The sequence below is a fragment of the Poromitra crassiceps genome (genome assembly GCF_964638095.1).
Source record: "Poromitra crassiceps genome assembly, contig: HAP1_SCAFFOLD_917, whole genome shotgun sequence".
In the NCBI taxonomy this organism is placed as follows: domain Eukaryota; kingdom Metazoa; phylum Chordata; class Actinopteri; order Beryciformes; family Melamphaidae; genus Poromitra; species Poromitra crassiceps.
Genome location: NW_028151492.1, coordinates 25,167 through 48,237, shown reverse-complemented (window position 1 = coordinate 48,237; position 23,071 = coordinate 25,167). Strand labels below are relative to the sequence as shown.

Below are 23,071 nucleotides of genomic sequence, written 5' to 3'. Positions count from 1 at the left end.
GGGTGGGCTACACGCGGGGACTGCACGTGTGGGAGGTCAGCTGGGCCATGCGCCAGAGGGGGTCCCACGCCATGGTCGGGGTGGCCACGGGCGACGCGCCGCTGCATTCGGAAATCCACGGACTGCCCCTGCCCGCCTCTCTCAAGAACTACCTGCTCTACCAATGACGGGGTCGATGACCACAGCACACCGAGCACACCCTCCTCTCTTTCTCTTTCAAGCCCAATAGGCATCGCCGCGCGCCGCGTCACTGCGAAGGCCCGATGGAGGACCAGGCACCCGTGGACGTGAAAGGACCCGCGAGGAAAGTATCAGCATTTCAGTATTAAATCGGGCGATTTACCGGCCCAGTAAAATCAGTCGTAATCATCTCTTAACTCATTCATGGCCAAAGACGTCTTTGACGTGTTATCAGGAATAGCCCTCCCAGCCAATGACGTGTTTGACGTGTTTTTGTTTTTATTAGTACAGCGCGTAGTTCAAAGACTTCCCCAGCCTGTGACATGTTATCAGGTACCTAGCCTCAAAGTCAAGCCGACAACACGTTATCAAACACATACCGCAGCTGTTGTTTTGAAATGGAAGAGGAGGAGAAAACGGAGAAACGCTGCCTGTTGCATAGAGGAGAAACGCCATTGAAACACCCCTCGGCGCGCTGCGCTGGTCGCCTCTGCTGCAGGGCGAACCTGGATTGAGTTGTTCGCGGAAGTCAAACCAACATGATCGATCCGGTTCCAGCGCCTGGTCCCAAAGCCAAGCCGACCCCGTTCCTGTGTCGCAGCATTCGTCCCAGCAAGAACGAGAGGAGGAAAACGCTGCAGAGGCAGAGGAGGCTAGACGCTGATCTCAGACCAGTTTGGTGTTCGCCCCTCCTATGCTAATTTGCGGGGCGATCAGTAGTATTCCCTGGGAAGAGGTGCGATCCAGCAGCAGCTGTGGACAGAACTCTCTCTCTGTGTGTGTGTGTGTGTGTGTGTGTGTGTCTGTCTGTCTGTCTGTCTGTCTGTCTGTCTGTGTGTCTGTCTGCACACTCACTTACACTGAGTAAACTGTATTGTTGAATGTAAAAAAAGCACTTCATGTATATATATATATATATATATATTTTGTCATTTGTGTCATAACAAATAATATTTACATGTCTGATGTCAATACAGTTCAAAATAAAATAATTGAGAGCGAGTTCTGCCTGAGATTGTGTATTTTACAAAAATGTTTGTCTTCTCAGAGAGACCTTTTTGGTGAAAACAGGGTGTATATAAATGGCTATAAGTAGAGTACAGAACATGCTAAAAGCCACTTTTTTTTTCCTGGTGAACCCAGAGACGTACATCTTCATTTTGAGCTATTGCAAATCACTTTGGTGCTAATAGATAATTTACTGTGGGTCTTGAAAGATAACCAACAATTATGAAAATCTTTGGCCTGTGCTAAATATTGGCAGTCCTAAACTGGCCATGAATGAGTTAAATACATAACATAGTGTCATATATTTTAGCAATCAAATCTTAATTTTAAATCATGTGGCGTGTAATTCAAAAACAATCATCTAACCATCCACAGGGGTCTGCACGTCGCGCGCAAAGGAAACGAGCTGGGCACAAGTAGCAATGCATTTATCATAGTGAATGAATGATCTCTTGACAATCTGCGTGAACTGGTTGTTATATCCTCGCCTATAGCGAAAGAAAGATGGCGGAGCTACATTAAATGTCTCTTCGCATCCAAGATCTGGCACATTTTAACACGTTCACTGCCAATGACGAGTTGACTCGTCAAAAAAAATCCAACGGTTGACTGCCAATGACGAGTTGACTCGTCAAAAAAAAAAAAAAAAAAAAAAAAAAAAAATTGACGGTGGGACGTGGATCAACGCCCCCCACATCTCCTATAAAAATATTGGAGCCACCGAACGTCTACAACCCATTCCACCGACCCACTAAGTGGCGACAGTGCTCTCCAGACTAGAAAAAGCCGAGCCAAAACTGCAGGGGAACGCGCGAGGAAACCATTATCATACTGTAAAATGGATTGACGAAAACGCTTTCGCTTTCGCGCATTATCGCGCTGGGAGCTGGCGGTGGGGGATTGCAAATTTGCATAATAGATTATGCGTGCAACACACTTTGAAACACCGGCAGAAAGCCCACAATCGCACGCAGCTTCATTGCAGCTGAGCTCACAACCGAAACGACTCATGCAGACTCGCCCAAAGAGCAGCCGCCAGCAGCCAGGCAGCACAGACAGGCAGAGCCTCGCTTGTGACAAACGCTGCAAAGCCACCAGAGACACACCCACGGAGGGAGGAGTTTGAAGGAGAGGGGGGTTTCCTGCTGCTATGGAGGAAATTACTGTTCAAAACTATTGTTTAGATGTCTGACGTCTTACGCCAAAAATAAATGGTTAAAGTGACTGTTCTATCGAATTTCACAAAAAGCCATTTATCTCAGAATAAATTTTCAGACGCTGAAACCATGCTGTATTCTACTGCTAATGCCTACATAACTACTAACTCTACAAACTAACTCTTTTAGACAGAGAAAGCACACATTCTATTAGTTCTTTTGAGATCATTTGTGTTCACAAAATCTTAGCAGAAAAGAATCCTCGGCTCTTGAAAGATGAGCCAGAATCCTCAAAAAAAAACCTTGGCAGAACCTACCTACAGTATTGAAAAAACGGCTGGCAGTGAATGTGTTAAAATAAAATCCGTCAACCTGGTGCATTCGAGAGCAAAATGAAGAGGCTAAATCTACGAAGAACTACACACATCTCTAATGTGTTGTGACTTTACAAATAATTAGGCCTAAACAATTAATATTAAATGTATTTACACATTGTGCACAAATTGCATTCATTGTGACAAATTTACAATAGTTAATATCCAGCCAGAATCATTGCAAATGGATGTTCAAGGTATCAGTTAGCAATAGCATCCAGTTAATCAATGCCTAATGACAGCCAGATTCCGTTAAAAAAAAAAAAGAAAAAAAAAAAAAAGTTTCCCTTTCTCCGAGATGATGCTCCAGTCATTCAGTCAAATAAACAGAAGCCAGCTGCTCATCAAACATACTCCTCTTTAAATGGCAAACCAAGTGAGGTCACAGTAGCCTACGATTTGGATATTTAATTGTGCTGCAGGGTGATGTCCATCAGGCACAAAGAGAAGCACCTTCTGCTTCCAGAAGACACTACCCACAACAACCAGCAGAGGGTGACAAAAGGAATACAAAACAGATCTGGCTCCAGCATGTATGTATGTATGCTACGGTATGTATGTATGTATGTATGTGTGTGTGTGTGTGTGTGTGTGTGTGTGTGTGTGTATGTGTGTGTGTGTGTGTGTGTGTGTGTGTGTGTGTGTGTGTGCGTGCGCATCTGTGTGTGTGTATGTGTGTTAATTGGTGTGTGTGTATGTGTGTGTGTGTGTGTGTGTGTGTGTGTGCGCGTCTGTGTGTGTGTGTGCGTGCGCGTCTGTGTGTGTGTGTGTGTATGTGTGTTTATGTGTATATGTGTGTGTGTGTTCGCGCGTGTGTATGTGTGTGTGTGTGTGTGTGCATGTGTGTTTGTGTGTATGTGTGTTAATGTGTATGTGTGTGTGTGTGTGTGTGTGTGTGTGTGTGCTCGCGTGTGTATGTATGTGTGTGTGTGTGCTCTGCTTCTGCTCAGACTGACTCCTATAATCAAGTTGTGGAGGCAGGGTAGGTAGCGCTGTCTGTTAGTCACCATGTCACTTTTGTGACCGATACACCCAACACACACACACACACACACACACACACACACACACACACACACACACACACACACACACACACAGACTCGGCATAACACCACCTACTGGCAAACACAGAAAGTGGTTTATCTCTAGAACTATTTGTCGGATCAACTTCAAACTTTGTGAGGGCGCTTAAAGGATAATTGCGTTTTTTTCGCAACCTGGACCCTATTTTCCACACTGTATGTGTCTAAGGGACTTATCGTGACATAATTTTTTCAGATTGGTTGAGTACTCACCAAGCTAGCCTTGTTTACAGCTCGAGCATTATCATCAAACAACTACCAGTGTAACCCAATCGGGCAATTGCGCACCGTCATTCCACGGTTCATTCTCAGTAAAAAGAAAAAACTGACAGCTTGAATTTCAGGTCGCAATTTTTTCTCTCTGTAGTGATCTGACCTGGGACGTTTGAATGCAAGTAAATAAACAAACAGATAAATAAATAAATAAATAAATAAATAATTATGCCAGCATTTATTTTTCAAAACGTGTAGCGACATCTGGCCACTGAAAGGGAATGGTGTCTATATGGGGCTTTTAATTGAAGTTTTATGGTATTAACAGACTGACAGTTCATTTCTTCAATTTCATCATAAAACATTTTGTCAGCCATCTTGTTTCAGAATAGGATTTGAATGAATAGATGTCACACATGAGCTTTCTATTTCAATAGAAACTGAATCAAACTAAATACACACTTACACTTCCTCAGGCCTGGTTTCAACCACCGCACTGCATCATGGTCCACACTGTGGGGGAGGGGGGTAAATAAAGTTAGACAGCATCATCTCTTTGATCATGAACAAATAACCTTCATAAACTTCCATAGGAGGGATTTTTCCAGACGCTGTCACTAATATCCTCCATTCAACATCAAACAATATTTCACAGCTTCTAGCAGCTCTGTTCACACTGACTTCATGAATCAGAGTCAATGTTCATGTTGGTGCAGACCTGAGTCACATGACCAGCTGAGTCTGTACGCTAACACGAGTCACTCCACTCCTGTTAATAATGTCTGTAACCATAATAATGTTTACTGCAGACCAATATTGCGGCTTCCTGTGCTTTTAGTTTACTGGACACTAGTAGCACCAGTAATCAGAGGCCTCAGTTCTCTATCAGATTTTAATAAACCTCCACTGACAGACAGCGGCGTGGTTTCTCTTCTCCCACCTCATGAACTTTAGACTTTAAAGAAAAACTACATTTGGCCTCAAGACACAGAACTGGAGGAGCAGCTGCAGTGTTGAGGAGACAGACTGATAGAAAATAACTGGTGGAGCAGCTGCAGTGTTGAGGAGACAGACTGATAGATAATAACTGGTGGAGCAGCTGCAGTGTTGAGGAGACAGACTGATAGAAAATACCTGGAAGAGCAGCTGCAGTGTTGAGGAGACAGACTGATAGAGAATAACTGGAGGAGCAGCTGCAGTGTTGAGGAGACAGACTGATAGAAAATACCTGGAGGAGCAGCTGCAGTGTTGAGGAGACAGACTGATAGAGAATAACTGGTGGAGCAGCTGCAGTGTTGAGGAGACATACTGATAGAAAATAACTGGTGGAGCAGCTGCAGTGTTGAGGAGACAGACTGATAGAAAATAACTGGAGGAGCAGCTGCAGTGTTGAGGAGACAGACTGATAGAAAATACCTGGAGGAGCAGCTGCAGTGTTGAGGAGACAGACTGATAGAGAATAACTGGTGGAGCAGCTGCAGTGTTGAGGAGACAGACTGATAGATAATAACTGGTGGAGCAGCTGTAGTGTTGAGGAGACAGACTGATAGAAAATAACTGGAGGAGCAGCTGCAGTGTTGAGGAGACAGACTGAATGAGTGCGTTTACATGCACACCAATAAACTGTTTATTAGCGGATTTCTGAGTTACCTGATTATTCAAATGGTCATGTAAACAGCATAAACCGATTATCTTTATCCGTTTATGGCCATTATCGGGTTATGAATAAACCGATAAACACACCTAGGTTTCTGGGCAATAATCGGTTTTCTCTCTGCATGTATCCAGCATAACCGGGTTTCTTTCGGGTTTATATATCTGCGCATGTACGACTTGCAGGAGAGAGGCACTGAGGGAGAGACGCGCTGCACTCACTGGCCCCTCGGCTCTCCTCCCGGTTCTCTCACCGGCATGCCCGGTCTCTCTCCCGGCCACAGCGCACCACAGCCGGCTTGGCGAGATGACGGTGAGCACGGAGCCCCTGGCTGAGCGGAGCGGGGAGCTCTGCTCTCTCTTCCCGCACAGAGCCGGTGTCCCTGTAACGGCACCGCTGCTGCACTGCACTATGTTGAAATGTGGGTATTCTACAGGAGGGGACGAATATTTGTCTCGGATTGCAAATAGAATGACGTAGCCTACAGACAACAGAGTCGTTCAAAACACAACACACACCGTTAAAATCCGTGACAAATTCTGTCCGTTTTCTGACAGGTAGGCTACAGTATTTCAATTCAACACACGTTGTGGGTCATTAACATTTGACGTGCTTAAGTCACCTCACCTGCCTGCCTCTGTGCTGTGTGCTCGGTAAAGTTGGAAATATTATTGTGGCGGAATGAGGCGCACACCGAGGCAGATCCCAGCAAACATCGTCTTGACCGCGACATCACCAGACGATAGAATTGTGGTTTGGCATCTACCATCTAAGTCTGACGTTCTCTCCACATTCCTCCAAAGTAACGTTTAGACTGTCACTTCAAAACAAAAAATATTGACCTCATATTGCTTTGAAAACACCACATGTAGGTGTCTTTTGTGTTTTTGTTGAATAAAATGTCATTTGATTGACAATTTACCTGTTGTGTGATCAGATACTCACAGTGTGACAATAAAAGTCGTCATTGCAGGTGGAGTGCATGTCACACTGTGAGTATCTGATCACACAACAGGTAAATTGTCAATCAAATGTCATTTTATTCAACAAAAACACAAAAGACACCTACATGTGGTGTTTTCAAAGCAATATGAGGTCAACATTTTTTGTTTTGAAGTGACAGTCTAAACGTTACTTTGGAGGAATGTGGAGAGAACGTCAGACTTAGATGGTAGATGCCAAACCACAATTCTATCGTCTGGTGATGTCGCGGTCAAGACGATGTTTGCTGGGTTGTTATCCCACGAGGCCGCAGGCCGAGTGGGATAACAACTGAGCAGGGGGATATATTCCACAACACACGCTGCTCGAGTGCTATATTGCTTTTATAAAAGGGTTCCAAGTATAATAATATAATAATAATAACACTATAAGTCCGACTGGCATGGTATTCTGAGAGTCAGTTGAAACACTACTGTAAGGCGGGACCTCTAGCAAGAAGATAGACGTGCGGGTGATTTGATTGGATCGTTCTGGAGACTGAAGTTGACATTGGCCAATCCTGGCGCTTGGCTGAGAGCTTTCTGGAAACCCAGTCAGCTCGAGCGCAGCGTTGCATTCTCAGGGCTTGCCCGACACCAACTAACGTTACGGGGTTAAATGCGGGGTTAAATGCGGAGTTAACAGCCTTTCTTTTGCAAAGAAGACATTAGCCCGCATCTATTCTTGTACAAAACATCATTTTCTGCGAAGTATTAGTAAAGTTATAAGCGAAGATCGATTCACAAGGATCTGACAGCTGTCTCCGCCATTTTTTTTTCTACGTTGTCATTTGAGGTAAGCCTTATTATTACTCTCTTAGTAAGAGAGTTGCCATGGCAACCAATAACCCATGGCCATGGGTTATTGAACTCGGTTACTGGAATTATACAATGGCTGTGAACCAATCAGATTGCTTGATTTGAGAGAGCCATTTTATAAAGTTAGACATACACCCTACCCTACTTAGCTATCCCATACTACTCCACCTTTCCCCACGCTACATTATTGACAGATGCACTTCCAAAGCGACGCCTATTCCAATTTTAGTAAAGTAGACGAGATACACAACCTAATTTTCACCTAAAACATCCTCTGCGCTGGACAAATAAATTAGGAAAATGTGATTTTGCATTTTGCAGCTATATTCTGTTGTTTTATTCTGGAATTAATGGTGCCTTTCTGGAGAGAAATCCGACTAATTGACTGAATCATGTAAACCCGGGTTTCTCCTATTGTCGGATTATTAAAGTGCATGTAAACGCAGAAATCAGATTATTGCCATAAACTGATTATTCACAGTTATCCGTTTATTGTCTGTAAACGCACTCATAGAGAATAACTGGAGGAGCAGTGAAACCACTTCTTCAGAGAAACCACAGAAGGGGGACGATACGCACTGTAACCCCATCCGGGGCAGATCAACACTGACTGCGGTGTTGTTGTTAGCCTAGCTTCTAGCTATTAGCTAAATAATTATATTTAGAACCATAATGAACCGTGATCTGACAGAAAAAGTGTCATTTAGAGAGCGCGTGCACTGCCGTGCAGAATGCCCCGTGGGCTCACGTTCTAGCGGTTCTAGCCTGTTTGAAGAGTGTACTCGGAGCTCAAAATCTTCCCTGGGCATCCGAATGACGCGAAACTATTTCGGTGAGTAAAACATCATATTCTAAACTGGAAATGAGGACAGTGGTGTAAAAAACCGAAATTCTCCTTTAACTGGCCCCTGGCCTTCTATCATTTCACGAAAGTGGCCCCCGGGCAAAGCAAGTTGAGTATCCCTGTTCTAGACAGCCACAAGACGGGCACCTCTAACATGGTACATCACGTCTGTGGTAAATCAAGAACAAGCCAGCAAGACAACACCTTAAAGGATAACTTTGTTTTTTTTTCAACCTGGACCCTATTTTCCACACTGGATGTGTCTAAGGGACTCATCATGACATAATTTTTTCAAAATGGTTGAGTACTCACAGAGATAGCCTTGTTTACAGCTCGTCAAACAACTACCAGTGTGACCCAGTCGGGCAATTGCGCACCGTCATTCCACGTTCGCTAAAACTGCTTGTTTTGCCGCTGGGAGACTCAAAGTGTCATTATAGTGTCTGGCAACATGGAAACGACTCTATACATGAATATTATTCTCCGGACAGAGAAAATGGGCATGAACAGGTGAGGAGAGAGAGGAGCAGGCAGGGTATATACCCTTGTCTTCAATGCTGGAGACCGCTGTTCGATTCCCAGCATGTTCAAAGTAAGTCTACATTTAAACCGTAAGTCACATTTAATATTATTTAAGCCTGCCTAACCCAAACCCTTTGTCTAACCTTAACCAAGTTGCTTTAGGTGCCTAAACATAACCGCAACACAAGTTGTTGCTATGCTGTTGTGGTGTTGAAGAATGAGGAAAGAGGGGTATCCAGTGCGTTGAAAAGGGGTCCTGACCAAACATCAGTTTTTCACAAACAGACATTTGCTCTCCGTACCTGAGAGAGTCCAGTCTCCATTGTGGATCCTCCAGTCCAACAGAGAGCAGCTTCACTGAGGCACCTGGATTATTGTAGCTCAAGTCCAGCTCTCTCAGATGGGAGGGGTTGGAGCTCAGAGCTGAGGCCAGAGAAGCACAACCTTCCTCTGTGAGCTGACAGCCTGACAACCTGCACACACACACACACACACACACACACACACACACACACACACACACACACACACACACACACACACACACACACACTAAAGCAGTGGTTCTCAACTGGTCTAGCCTCACGACCAACATTTTCCTTTAGTCATTTACAGAATTGATCCTAAATTGTAGGGTAATTTAGCTTCACAACAAGCTAGCATGGCATGTTGGTACTAATGGATACATTAGGTCTTCTAGTTTCATATGGTACTAGTATCTTCACTCTCGCTTTAAAATGAGCCTGCTAGCATCTGAAAGATAGTAATGTTGGCCGCCGATGCCAGCATTCTCAATGAGTAGACAAACGTCTTTCTCATGCACACATCTGCGACCTACTCAAAAAGGCCCCGTGACCCACCTTTGGGTCCCGACCCACCAGTCGAGAAACACTGCTCTAAAGCATGATTGCTTATGGTGCAACAAAGTTCAGCTCTTTGCATGGCAGCCAGCTGGCAGCTTAAAGGCCTTCAGCGGAGAGCACCAACTGAAGCTCACTGTCACTGTAAATATTAATTTGAGTGTGAACCACGAAAAGAAATGCAATGTAACTGCAGACCAGTTGCTGCTGTATTGTCTTCCAGGAGGATCTGTTGTTGAATGTGTTCACCAACGTGTTCAATGTGAGTTTTCAGGTTTTCTCCTCATTCAAACTCTACAAACTGCTCCAGCTGCATCTGGTCCTGCTCACTACTTTATATTGTTGTCTTGAAGGCAGTCAGGTGTTGGATAACCTCAATGTTACAACTAAGGGGGGTATTGTGGCAGTAAAGATGTGTTTGACATTAAATTGGACTCTTTCAACTTTTATTCAGAAATAGTGATTTTGCATAGTTATGAAACTCAACATCGCCTGATATGAACATTTTTGTAATAACATATTCAGCTTCTTCACTCAACACTAATAGTTTGTCATTGTTTATTTTGAGCCTAAACCTAACCCTCTAAAAAAAGAGATCATAGCTCTCAGTGGAAGCTCTTAAAACCAGCTACATGTTGGATATTCCCATTAATAAACTGCTCTGAAATCACTTATTATACAAAAAACTGTCTCCAATATTTGTGTTTTCATACAGTTCTGCACTCAGTTTAACAGAATCTTACAACCCTTTGCGTCAGATTTCACCAACAGATGCAGTGTGGAGAGAAAGAATGAAATGTTTTCTCAGCAGGAGAGAAAGTATAGCTGCATTTTGGTTTCAAAAATTACATCAGCAGGAAAATGAGAGTTCAGGTATTTTCATACAAATGTAGAGTAGAATTTAAATGGTCTGTTAAACAGTAATGGTGATCCTGACCTGAGACTCTCCAGTCTACAGTGTGGACTCCTCAGTCCAGCAGAGAGAAGCTTCACCCCTGAATCTTGGAAGTCATTGTTAGTCAGGTCCAGCTCTTTCAGATTAGATGACTGGGAGCTGAGAACTAGGGCCAGAGCTTCACAGCTTCTTTCTGACAGCTGACAGACACTCAGCCTGAAGCACAAGAAGACATGCTATTGTTATATTGTGTCATTATTGTATTATTTCTACTGACAGACTGTGTTGATGAGGCTTACTGACCCTTATGTAATGTCATCATTGTATGATTTCTACTGACAGACTGTACTGTTGAGGCCCTGGTCTAAAGCAGGTTCACACTAACACTGACAGGAAAACTGGTTTGATTTCCACACATGGTGCTATAAGGTGATTGGATCAATAAATCCTCCAAAATGGCACATGGTTTGTTATGCTGCACAACAAGCCATGAAAAAATAAAAAAGTGGATATAAATTAGGAAACACTTTAAAAACAAATGGATAGTAAATCTGCAGCCTCAGTAGCTCAGGAAGGCTTTCCACAGTCTCAGCTCACAGGGAACTATCTCTACAGTGTAATTCAGGACCAAAACTAGCCTGCTTTAAATGTGTTCAGTGACATTTTAATATGAATTCTCTAACTAGTAACCAGAGGACAGATGTTAAAACTGGGTAGATGATGTTGTCACCTTCCCACTGTTTAACATCTAGCTGCTCTATTTTCAACTAGCTTCACTGGCGTGAAGCTGTATCAATAAAAGTCAAATCATCAAGTAAAACCTTCGGGACAACCTTTGCAGATTCAGGAATCCTGTTTTGAGAGAATGGACCTCAGTTTGGGAAATGTGTTGAATCAACTGAGAAAAACTGTAAACTGACTTTACCTGAGAGTCTCCAGTCTGCATTCTGGACTGTCCAGTCCAACAGAGAGAAGGCTCCATCCTGAATCTTGCAGGTCATTGTAACTCAAGTCCAGCTCTCTCAGATGGGAGGAGTTGGACTTCAGAGCTGAGGTCAGAACTTCACAGTCAGTCTCCAACAAGCTGCAACCACTCAATCTGAATAAAGAATAAAGCAATAAAATAAAATACTCATTTAAATCTTTAACCAATCCAGTGTCTTATAATCCAATGGACTTCAGCATGTTGTCAGTGTGGATCAGCATCATGTCAGCCTTATATAGTCTTTCCATCTGAAACCAGACAGACTGTCACTCCTCTGTTTCAGGATTGGCTCATTTTCCTTGAAAACTTCCTGTAACAGACCAGATGAATACATCTAAATGCCAAGTAGTTTAAAATAAATAAATAAATAAATAATGTAGTTATGGTCCAGAATCCACTTTTTGGGGGACACAATTTTCAGATGGCAGTTTATCTGGAAAAGTTGTAATACAAGCAGAATTTGAATTGGATGGTGAACTTAACCCTAACTGGACCCTAACTTAACCTGAACCCTCCAATGGACCTATCGCTAAGTCCCGCCGCGAACGCAGACGAGCCAATCACAGGGTGTGTAGCTCTACAATACACTCGGACATTCTCAGCTTGGAGTTCCATAGAGAAGCACTAGAAAACGCGAGTTTCCTCTGGTTTTATACATTTATAAGTTGAAAAAATGGTCAAACGATGTGCATGGGGGTAAATTGACCATTACGAGGTATCCTGGGAGGCCAGGCAATTGATAATATTAAACTAGTAAACGTAGATCCACTCACATCCACAATGATGCTGCTGTTTTGGACGTTAAATCTGCATCGTGGTGACAGCGACATGAGTCTTCTCCCTCATTTGCCTTCCGTGATCCAAAAGTATCATTATATCATCATGGTATTCAGAAAGTCGGCAAAAGAAAATACTGAATTATGCGAGTTTCCAGTCATTACGTTATGCACGTAATGCCGGAGTTGGTTGAAGAGGAGGCGCATTGATTGATGTGATTAAAACATCACCAGACACCAGTCAAACCCTAAAACGAGGGAATTAATCTCGTTCCCCAAATAAATGTGAGGTAGTCAAAAGAGAAAACATGATGGAAAAAGTGGTCTGCTGTAGGCTATGCCTCTCCTGATCTGCTACACCCATGGGTGTGTGCTGTTGTCTCGCTATGAAAAACACAGACACTACATTAATTTAACGTTTGTTGATTATACAGAGGTAGGCCTACATGAAACAGATTGCCAGGCGCCACTCTTCAATTCGGCATATATATAATCCACGGAGAGGTTACTCAAGTGAATAAAATGTGGATCTGGATGTCAGTCGCCTGTTATCCCCACTGGTTATCTCGCTGTCTTCCTTCGTTAAAAGTGCATGTTTGGTTTGATTCGCTAAATCCGTTTCCATGCACTTATCTCATTTCTTTTTAGCGATAGCTTTAAATGTTGTACATCGCCCTCCATGGCATAGTGAAGTACTTTATGATGGCTTCTAGACAATATCAGGCCTCAAAAAGTTGTGAAGAGCGTCTTGGGATATAACTTTGACAGTGACGGCTGCCATTTATTCTAGTCAGTCTGCCTTGTGTTTGTCCGAGTGAGGACGGGGGGTGGGGCTTAGCGATAGGTCAATTGTCTATACGGACGCAACAGATTAGAGCAAATCAAATATTTCAGAGTTTTATCAAATCTAGGAAGTGAGTTAAAATGGAAATCCGAATGGGCTGGGGATATATATATATATTAGTCATGGCCTTAGAAATAGTAGGGGGGTTATGATTTTGTTTAACACATTCACTGCCAACAGTTTTTTTTTAGTGTAGGTAGCTTCTGCCAAGGTTTTTTTTGAGGATTCTGGCTCATCTTTCAAGAGCCGAGGATTATTTTCTGCTAGGACTTTGTGAACACAAAATATCTCAAAATAACTAATAGAATGTGTGCTTTCTCTGTCTAAAAGAGTTAGTTTGTAGAGTTAGTAGTTATGTAGGCATTAGCAGTTGAATACAGCATGGTTTCAGCGTCTGAGAATGAAAGCTGAGATAATTGCCTTTTTGTGAAATTCGATAGAACAGTCACTTTAACCATTTATTTTTGGCATCAGTGAGACATCAGACATCTAAACAATTAGTTCTGAACAGTAATTTCCTCCATAACAGCACCCCCACCCCCCTCTCCTTCAAACTCCTCCCTCCGTGGGTGTTCTCCTCCTCCCTCCGTGGCTCTGCAGCGGGTGTGTCACAAGCGAGTTTCTGCTGCCTGTCTGCTGCCTGGCGGCCCCTCGTCGGGCGAGCCTGGATGGGGCTCGTTCGTTTCTTGGGGTTTCGGTTGAGAGCTGGGATGAAGCTTTGTGCGATTCGCTTTATGCTGCGTGTTTCAAAGTGTGTTGCACCCAGTCTATTTTTGGAACCCCCCACCGTTGTGCGCCACCGTTGTGCGCCAGCGCGAAAGCGTTTTCGCCAAACCATTCTACAGTATGAGAATGGTTTCCTCACGCTTTTCCCTGCAGTTTTGGCTCGGCTTCCTCTAGTCTGGAGAGCACTGTCGCCACTTAGTGGGTCGGTGGAATGGGTTGTACACGTTCGGTGGCTCCCATATTTTTATAGGAGATGTAAAAGGGTTTGATCCACGTCCCACCGTCAAATTTTTTTTTTTTTTTTTTGACGAGTTAACTCGTCGACGGCAGTCAACCGTTGGATTTTTTTTGACGAGATATCTCGTCGACGGCAGTGAACGTGTTAACTCATTCTCTGCAAAGACGTACTCGGACGTACTTTTTACAATGGCGTTCTGTGCCAAAGACGTACTCGGACGTACTTTCATGTTTTGGCTGTTTACATTACATCAGACACTTTCCCAGCCTGTGACATTGTTTCAAGTCAAACTGATAAAAGCAACCCGCTAGTTTAGTATTTATGGGTGGAGCCTGTGGTCGAAACAGAGTCCGATCCAGAGTTCTCGGCTGGCGACGATGGCGAGGAAGACGCCAGCGTTTTTGTTGTTGCTACGAAGGCTCCCCTTCACAGCGTTCTGACACGGATGAATCGGAGGAGGAGAAATGGATGCCACTTGGAGCGATGACGATGGTAAAAAGTAGCCTATTTTTTGTATCGCGTTTGAGATGAAATGATCACACACAACATTCGAGTATAATTGTCACGCATTGTTTATAACTTATGCCGCCGGCATGACTCGCTTCACGTTTCCTCTTGCCAGCTTGCCAGCTTGCCAGCTTGAGAGCTCTGTCACACTCAAGGGAAGGGGAATCACATGGATACGTCAAACGCGTCAAACCGCGTCACACACCCGTCCCCAGCAACCAAGGCGAAACATGTGTCACATAAACATTTCAAAGTTTACAGCACTAACGTAGCTATTGTGTGATCTTCTGTGCTAACGTTAGTTATGAGAGGTAACGTGACAGCAGGTAACGTTACAGCACTCGTTATTCCTGTGTGTGTGTGTGTGTGTGTGTGTGTGTGTGTGAGAGAGAGAGAGAGAGAGAGTGTGTGAGTGTGACCACAGGGTTCGTTCCATTTGTTTATGCTTTTATCAAGCTAAGCTAAAAATCCACATGGCAACTGTAAAATACATTATCTTATTTTTTATTTTTTATTTATTTATTTGGGAAAACACATACTGTATATGTCTGATGTGTCACTGAGGCAAAAAATAAAAGGCTCAAAAGAGAGTTCTGCTTGAAACGGTGTCATTCACTAAAAACCTATTTTTCTCCTATTTCTGTTACAAAGGAGGGCATTTTTAGTGAAAACAAGCTAACTTCCACTGCTTGTAACTAAACAAGGAAACATGGTCGAGTTTCAGTTTTTTACAAGGGGTAAGAAGAGAGTCTCTGCTTTATTGTGAGATATGTTGTGTAATTTTATTCCTAGCACAGAATATTCTGTGGGTCCTGGAAGATCAGGAAATATGCTCAAAATCCTGGCACTGGGAGCACACAGACCGAAATGACCCTGGCAGAGAATGAGTTAAGAAGGAACTGCAACAACACAAGGGTCGCAGGTTCACGCCCCCATGCTACCTCTGGCTTGGTCGGGCGTCCATACAGGCACGATTGGCTGTGTTTGCAGGTGGGAAGCCGGATTATAGGTGTGTCCTGGTCGCTGCTCTAGTGCCTCCTCTGGTCGGTTGGGGCGCCTGTTCGGGGCGGAAGGAAACTGGTGGCAGCGTGATCCTCCCACATGCTACGTCCTGCCGGTGTAGTTCCCCGCTGTCAGGTGAAAATAATCGCCTGGCAACTGCGCATGTGTCAGAGGAAGCATGGTGCTAGTCTACAGCTCTCCCCAGATTGGCAGAGGTTGGAGCAGGGGGAAATTGGCCAATTAAAACTGGGGAGAAAATGGGGGGCGGGGGATCAGAAAAAATGAAGGAACTGCAACACACAGTTCATGCTGTCCAAACTGATGAGAATGGAAGAGGGAGATCTAGGCTAGATGTTACAAAAGATAACTTACACATCAATATAATCAATATATGCTCCAAATGAAGATAATCCAATCTTTTAGAGGAAATCCACAGTATTATCTCTTCTCAAGAGAATAACCAAAATATCATAGTTGGAAATTTAAATACAGTTTTAAATATAAACAAAGAGCGTGCACTCCGTGCAGGTACTTATTCCTACAATAGCCATCCCCAGGCTCTCTGTGAAATTCAAGGAATGAAGGCATCTCTAGATCTAGTGGACATTTGGAGGCTATACAGAATCCTGACTTAAACAGATACACATGGTGTAGAGCGGTGGCTCTCAAACTTTTTCACATCAAGGACCCCTAAACTGACACAAATTAGACCACGGACCCCCATTTGATAAGATTTTGTCTCAGGGTCCCCCTTCTGATAAGCTATTTGCTTTTGGATGTTTTATTACAGAAAGTGTATGAAACCCATGACCAAAATAGTCATGTATTGTGTCATTGTAATACTTATGGATGGAATTATAGTGAAAATAGTTTTTTTGGACCCCACTTTGAGAACCACTGGCCTAGAGGACAAGGTAGTCGTATTGATTGTTTTCTCATTTATTTTTCTCTTGTTTCCAAGGTAGCAACATGTATGATTGGTGACCGAGATCTGATCATACTATTATCAGTGTTGGGCACTCATTACTACAAAAGTAATATATTACATATTACTCGTTACTATTTTCAAAAGTAATATTATTACTTTACGTCCATGCCAAAAGTAATTTGTTAGATACTCGTTATATTACTTTTCCGTTACATTCCACACAAATGGCAATAGGCCTTTTTCACTGCAGCGATTTTGTGTCTAAAAGGCAGGAGGTAACACAGGTGCACCAAGATGTTAATTAGGGCTTCCAACTTCCAGTCCATTTAGGTGTTCCAGTGCTGGAGCCCTAATTAGTTAGTTGGTTGCACCTGTGTATACTCTGTCTTCTAGACACAAATGGCCGTTGTGAAAAAGGCCCATGGCGTTTTTCTCATCAAAATGCAGACTTTGCGGTGCGAATGTGTGAACTAGGTCTATTATCTGCCGTTCCATTTAAACTAATCGCTTTGCCAGAGCACAGCTTCCTACAGAGATGCTTGATGAAGAGCACACCTGGCTCAAAGTGATGACTGACAAGATGCAATCTTTTAAACAGCTTCTGTTTTATAGAATGCAGTATGCACTGCCAATGCAAACTCAATACGTATAGGCTACATCTTTGCTTAACAAGTTTGTGTCACAAATAACGTTAGCTCTGCAACATTAACATTAACCTGACAATAATAACAGCAATGTTTGATGTCCACAAGCTTGTGAGTTTTTACGTTATCTCTGTATTTTAACAGTTTTCCGGTTTCTGTTGTGCTGTCCTCTCGTCTCGTAACGTTAACGTTAGGAAGTTTGAGCTCGTGTTTTTCACAGTGGAAAGAGTGTTAGTAGCCTACCTGTCCTGGACACCGTTTACATTTGACTTTGATGTTCAATCGTGTCACCTTTCTCCCCGACAAAAACAAAGTCATGGGAATATATCCAGCCACGGATTTTCCTCCTCGGCTCAGCAGGACAGAGAGGGAGGTGTGCCTGCCTGTTGCCTGGTGCTCTGAATGTGCTCTGCGGTGACGTCACCTTGTTTTGGGAGCGTTAAAAGCCATGCTGCTTGTGATCAGTGAATGCCGACTGCGTGTCGTTTTGCAGCGCAGCGGCATCACAGAATGGACTCAACAAAAGATGTAACGACTAACGTAACGAGCTCGTTTATCTTGAAGTAACTGTAATATTATTACTTATATTCTATAGTAATTCGTTACACTACTCGTTACTTGGAAAAAGTAATATTATTACAGTAACGAGTAACTAGTAACTCGTTACTTCCCAACACTGACTATTATAACAATTCAAATTATTACAGCTGAACATCCTAGGGGCATGCCCACCCTGCAGCTCGCCCGCTGTGCTGGCTCACTTGCTCTTATAGAGAGCCAAAGTGAAACGTCACTTCCTGTACCAGCGTTGAAAAAAATATGAATGGCAGTGATCAGAGAATAACGTTCCTTTTTTGATTCTGTTTGAATTGTGCCACGGGGTGCCAATGTTAATTTTGTCAATTTAAAACATAACTTTGCATGTAAAGAAAGTCGCAGTTTGTCGTCAAACTGAAACGCAGGGGTTAGTTTCGTATAAAAACTACATAGCTCGTGGAAGCTTGTTGCATATCGCCGGTCTTCAGCTTTGCCGGTAGAGAAAGTGATGTCACTTAGGGACTGTTCGTTATTTATGAGAGGGGGGGTATGGTGCAGAAAGGGGGAGGGGTATCAAATATTTTTTTGAGTACTGGGGATGGACTTGTGTTTTTTATTTTGGCTTTAGGGAGGGTTATACAACTTTAATTTTTTGTATTTTGTATATATTTTTAAATGCGTTTTTTCGTTCCAAAATTCGTGTTTACTCCCCTATTTATATCTATGGTTTACCTGTATGGTGACTGGACTCCGCTCCAGACCGCTCGCCGCTCGATACAGATTTCACCCGCTTGCACTCACCGCTCCGCTCAAAAGAATAAAAGAGATAAAAAGGCCAGGGTGTTTTAATTTGCGTTTAAACGCCTGGCCAATGGGCATTGCTCACTACAAATAACATGAGCTCAGCAGAGTCGGCTGCATGCTCGTTTCTCTTCCTTCTCGTCTCGCAGCAGCTGGCAAGAAAATAGTGGGCGTGCACATGAAGTAAGCCAAGTCTTATTGGAGGCTGGAGCGGACATCACAGTGCATCAGTGTCACTCATCCAAATAACGTTAAATCTGCAAGGGATATATATAGCACCTGGATTACATACATGTTTCACATAGGGTTGTGTTTTGATTTTTATTGTTTTATTTTGTCCAATATTGAAATGTTCTACAATTGCATGTTGTGCTAACATAAACATTATTTATATCTACCACTTAGCCTATTTAGGCTGATTTGGTTGCTATTTCTTGTCAATGTATTACCCTCAATGCATGCTGGGAGTGGGAGATTTCACATGTGGCTCAATTAGCCACGCACCGATGCATTCTGTTTCGAACATGTTGTGATTGAAACTGGAGCGGGACTGAGCGGTACTGAGCGGGTGATCGGCTTTATAACTAGGAGATGAGGCGTTTATGGGCTGGGTACTAAACGTTATATGCCCCCCGCCCCCTCTCTCCCCCGATGTCATAGGGCGCTATCAAACATAGCCAAATCATCGGAAAAGGTCATATTTTCTATACCTTTGGTGTGAATATGATAAAGTGTGGTTATTTATGGTGGAGGGAGGGTCATGCATTTATCTCCAGTCACTCAGGGAGGGACATGGAAAAATATTTATAGATCTGGGGAGGGTGAAGGAAAAAAACGAAAACAAAGTCGTCCCTGCACCATACCCCCCCCTCTCATAAATAACGGACTGTCCCTTAGGCGACAGCGTATGTAGTCTTTCTGATTTATAACGTTAGTGCAACAGTTTGGCGACAAACTGCGACTTTCTTGACATGCAAAGTTATGTTTTAAATTGACAAAATTAACATTGGCACCCTGTGGCACAACTCAAACGGGATCAAAAAAGTAACATTATTCTCCGTTCACCGCCATTCATATTTCGCCTCTCTATGACATCACTGATGACCACAGCGCATCGCAGCCTCGCCTGCTCTATGACATCACTGATGACAGCATCACTGATGACATCATCACTAAATTTATAGCCTCAGCCAGGAAGGATGACATCACTGATGACATCATCAATGATGCCATCACTGAGATGCAAGATGCAATGCGCAATCTTGCATTGCATTGGATTCTGGGATTGATTTGGATTGCATTCTGGGATTGATTCCCAAGCCCAATTAGTGTCTGCCGGTTAGTGGGTATGGCCAGGGCGGAGATCCACTTTAGAAACCGGGTAAGTGATTGTGGTTGTGTTCTATCACTTAAAGTACCGAAATAATTATTCTTTTAGTTTCTGATTGAATTGTCAGCTTCTGCTAACTGAGACCATTTGTCAACTAACGTTGGCTAACTTATAGTGGCTACACTGCCTAAAATTGATCTAGACCTACTAGCTTGCCAGCTAACTGAGTTAGCCAGATTCATCAGCTTAACACATTGACTGCCAGACGTTTTTTTCTTGCTGTAGGTAGCTTCTGCCAAGCCGTTTTTTGAGGATTGTGGCTCATTTTACAAGAGCCGAGGATTATTTTCTGCTTGGAGTTTGTGAACATACAATATCTCAAAAGTACTAATAGAATGTGTACTTTCTCTGTCTAAAAGAGTTAGTTTGTAGAGTTAGTAGTTATGTAAGCATTAGCAGTTGAATACAGCATGGTTTTAGCGTCAGAAAAAATATTCAGAGATAAACGGCTTTTTGTGAAATTCGATAGAACTGTCACTTTAACCATTCATTTTTGGCATCAGTAAGACCTAAACAATAGTTTTGAACAGTAATTTCCTCCATAACAGCAGTAAACTTCCCTCTGCTCAACTCCTCCCTCCTGTGGGCGTTCTTTTTCGCTGCAGCGCCATGTCACAAGCACTTTCCTACCTTTGCAAATGCACTTTCTCATACTCTCGACCTCTCAAATAAATTTCTGAATAGAAATTAAATTACTCTAAATTATAGCGAAAAAGAAACAAAAAAGAATGGGTTGAAAATCCCATTCTAAAAGCCTTTTAGAATGGGATTTGTTTCCAATTTGGTGTCGGACTAGGGGGCAGTCCCCGCTTGTCACCAGTTTGCTTTGCTGCTGCTGTGCGGGTGTGAGCCTGTCTGTGCGGCCGCTCTTTGAGGAAGCCCGGCTGGACTCGCCCGCCTCCCGGAGCCCTGGCCGAGAGCTCCGATGAAGCCCCTGCGACTCTGGTCATATTTACGCTGCGTGCCTCAAAGTGTGCTCCATCCGCAATCCACGATGCAAGTTTGCAATCCCGCACCGCCAGCAATCAACGCGAAAACGAAAGCGCCTCCGCCAATCCATTTTCATGAATGGAAATGGATCACACTGCTTTTTGCTTGCCTTCCTACTTCCTTGTCGCCACTTAGTGGGTCGGTGGAATGGGTTGTACACGTTGTACACGTCCAATACTTATATAAGATATGTAAAAGGGTTAGATGCACAACCCCCCGTTAAAAAAAAAAAATCGATGCCAAAAACGTGTTTACACGTTGTTGGCAGTCAACAGCTGGATTCTGAAAACGTGTTTACACGTTGTTGGCAGTGAATGTGTTAAGATAACATAACTAAATGCTTTCAGGATTTTCACCATGAATACCTGCAGTTCAGCGCTCTCAGTCAGGCCTACGGTAAACTGGCTACTGAATCTAGCATTCAAAATAGCTACTGTAGCAGGGACACTGTACCCTGTCCCTGCTACAGTAGCTATTTTTAATGTTAGATTCATTGTTCAAGTTAGTTCTCACTCTGTGTGTGTGTGTGTGTGTGTGTGTGTGTGTGTGTCACAACGCGTCACAGCGGAAGTTCTGCTGGAGACGTGGAATCTGCTCGAGGGCGGCTGTTATTGTTTATTTTATTTTTTTAAGTATGCACACATCCACGGAGAATGCATTGAGAGCCTTAAGGAGCCTTAATGACTTGCAGCTGGCGGGGGCAGAGTTTCTGCAGACAGGAGCATGAGCATTTTTCTCCATGAAGTAAACAGAGAGAAGATAAAGGCTGCCCATGTGCTTATATTTATATATGATACAAAGTGGGTTGATTACCAGTAAAGCCGTCCTTTAAAGGCAAGAAAGCAAGTATTATATAACAAAATCAAAGAAGTTGCATAAATAGTAATCAGGTGAATTAGGGCCTATATGACTCTCCCTCTCTCTCCTCTCCAGAGTAAAATGATTAAGGCCAACAACATGAGTAGAATTTGAGATCTAAGCCCCTAAAACCAGATCATGTCTGATTTCAGATTGATCGACTCTATACAGACGTCCACACATTACAAAATCCATATAATATTCATATCAGCACATTATTAAATATGATGTCTGACCTCAGAGTCTCCAGTCTGCAGTGTGGACTCTCCAGTCCGGCACAGAGCAGCTTCACTTTTTTTGAACCCTGCAGGTTGCTGTCACTCAGGTCCAGTTCTGTCAGATGGGAGTTGGACTTCAGAGCTGAGGCCACAACTTCACAGTGAACCTCTGTCAACTCGCAGAACCTCAATCTGAATAAAGAATAAAGAAGAAGTTGAACTTCACAGCTGAGACCAGGGGCCCTGGTCTCGCAAACGCACTGATTAGTGCTTGTGCAGTGTTTAACGGTGGGCACTAGTGCAATTTGGAGGCGTGCCCAAACCCTCTGCTATTCTCCCTGCCGTGCAAAATGCCTGTGTGCTCCATGCAAAATCATGAAATGGGCGTGCTTATCACCTGTGCAGGCAAGAATGATGCAGGCCACACTGATTGGTTTGATTGATGTAAAGCCCAGACACTGGGCATCACATCAATCAAACCAATCAGATTCCCGTCTCTCACTCCCTTTAATACCGTTTGTGGGTGTGGAGAACCCGGCACATATTTGTATTATTGATCATAATCATTTTCACCTCATAATTTTCACATAAATCACCCAAATGATGTTATTTTTTAATGTGCACTCCCAGGAGTATCAAACAGGTGTTGTCTATTCACTGTAAGAATGGCACTTAACTGTTTCTGCAAATTAACTCTTCATTATCTATTTATTTTTACATTGCCAAGAGAGAATGAGAGATATACTGTATAGAGATAGGGAGAGAGAGAAAGGGAGGCAAGGGATTTATCAGATGAAGGCAGGTAATACAATAGTATTATTTATGTACTTATTGTATTGTAGAAACAGAGGTAGGCAACAGCACTCGAATTAGAGTAAATCTTGAGTTTTTTTTATTAACTCATTGAGTGCCAAGGACGAGTATGTTCGTCAATTCGTTTAGTAACGTAGAGTGCCAAGGACGAGTATGTTCGTCAATTGCGTTTTTTGATGGTGGGACGTGGATCAATGCCTAATACATCTCCTGTAAAATTTTG

General features: G+C 43.2%; 1 protein-coding gene across 1 annotated transcript in view; it reads right to left on the bottom strand.

Annotated features, from left to right (window-relative positions):
- Window positions 1-4,442: 4,442 nt before the first annotated feature.
- The window catches only part of LOC310771631 (uncharacterized protein), a gene marked incomplete at both ends in the record, with an annotated part of 42,480 nt that continues 23,851 nt past the window's right edge, over window positions 4,443-23,071 (bottom strand). The window contains 5 exons of the mRNA XM_083664200.1: window positions 4,443-4,530; window positions 9,139-9,309; window positions 10,634-10,807; window positions 11,517-11,690; window positions 22,054-22,227. Coding sequence (XP_083520326.1) covers window positions 4,443-4,530; window positions 9,139-9,309; window positions 10,634-10,807; window positions 11,517-11,690; window positions 22,054-22,227 — 781 coding nt within the window. The remainder of the gene's footprint in view (window positions 4,531-9,138; window positions 9,310-10,633; window positions 10,808-11,516; window positions 11,691-22,053; window positions 22,228-23,071) is intronic.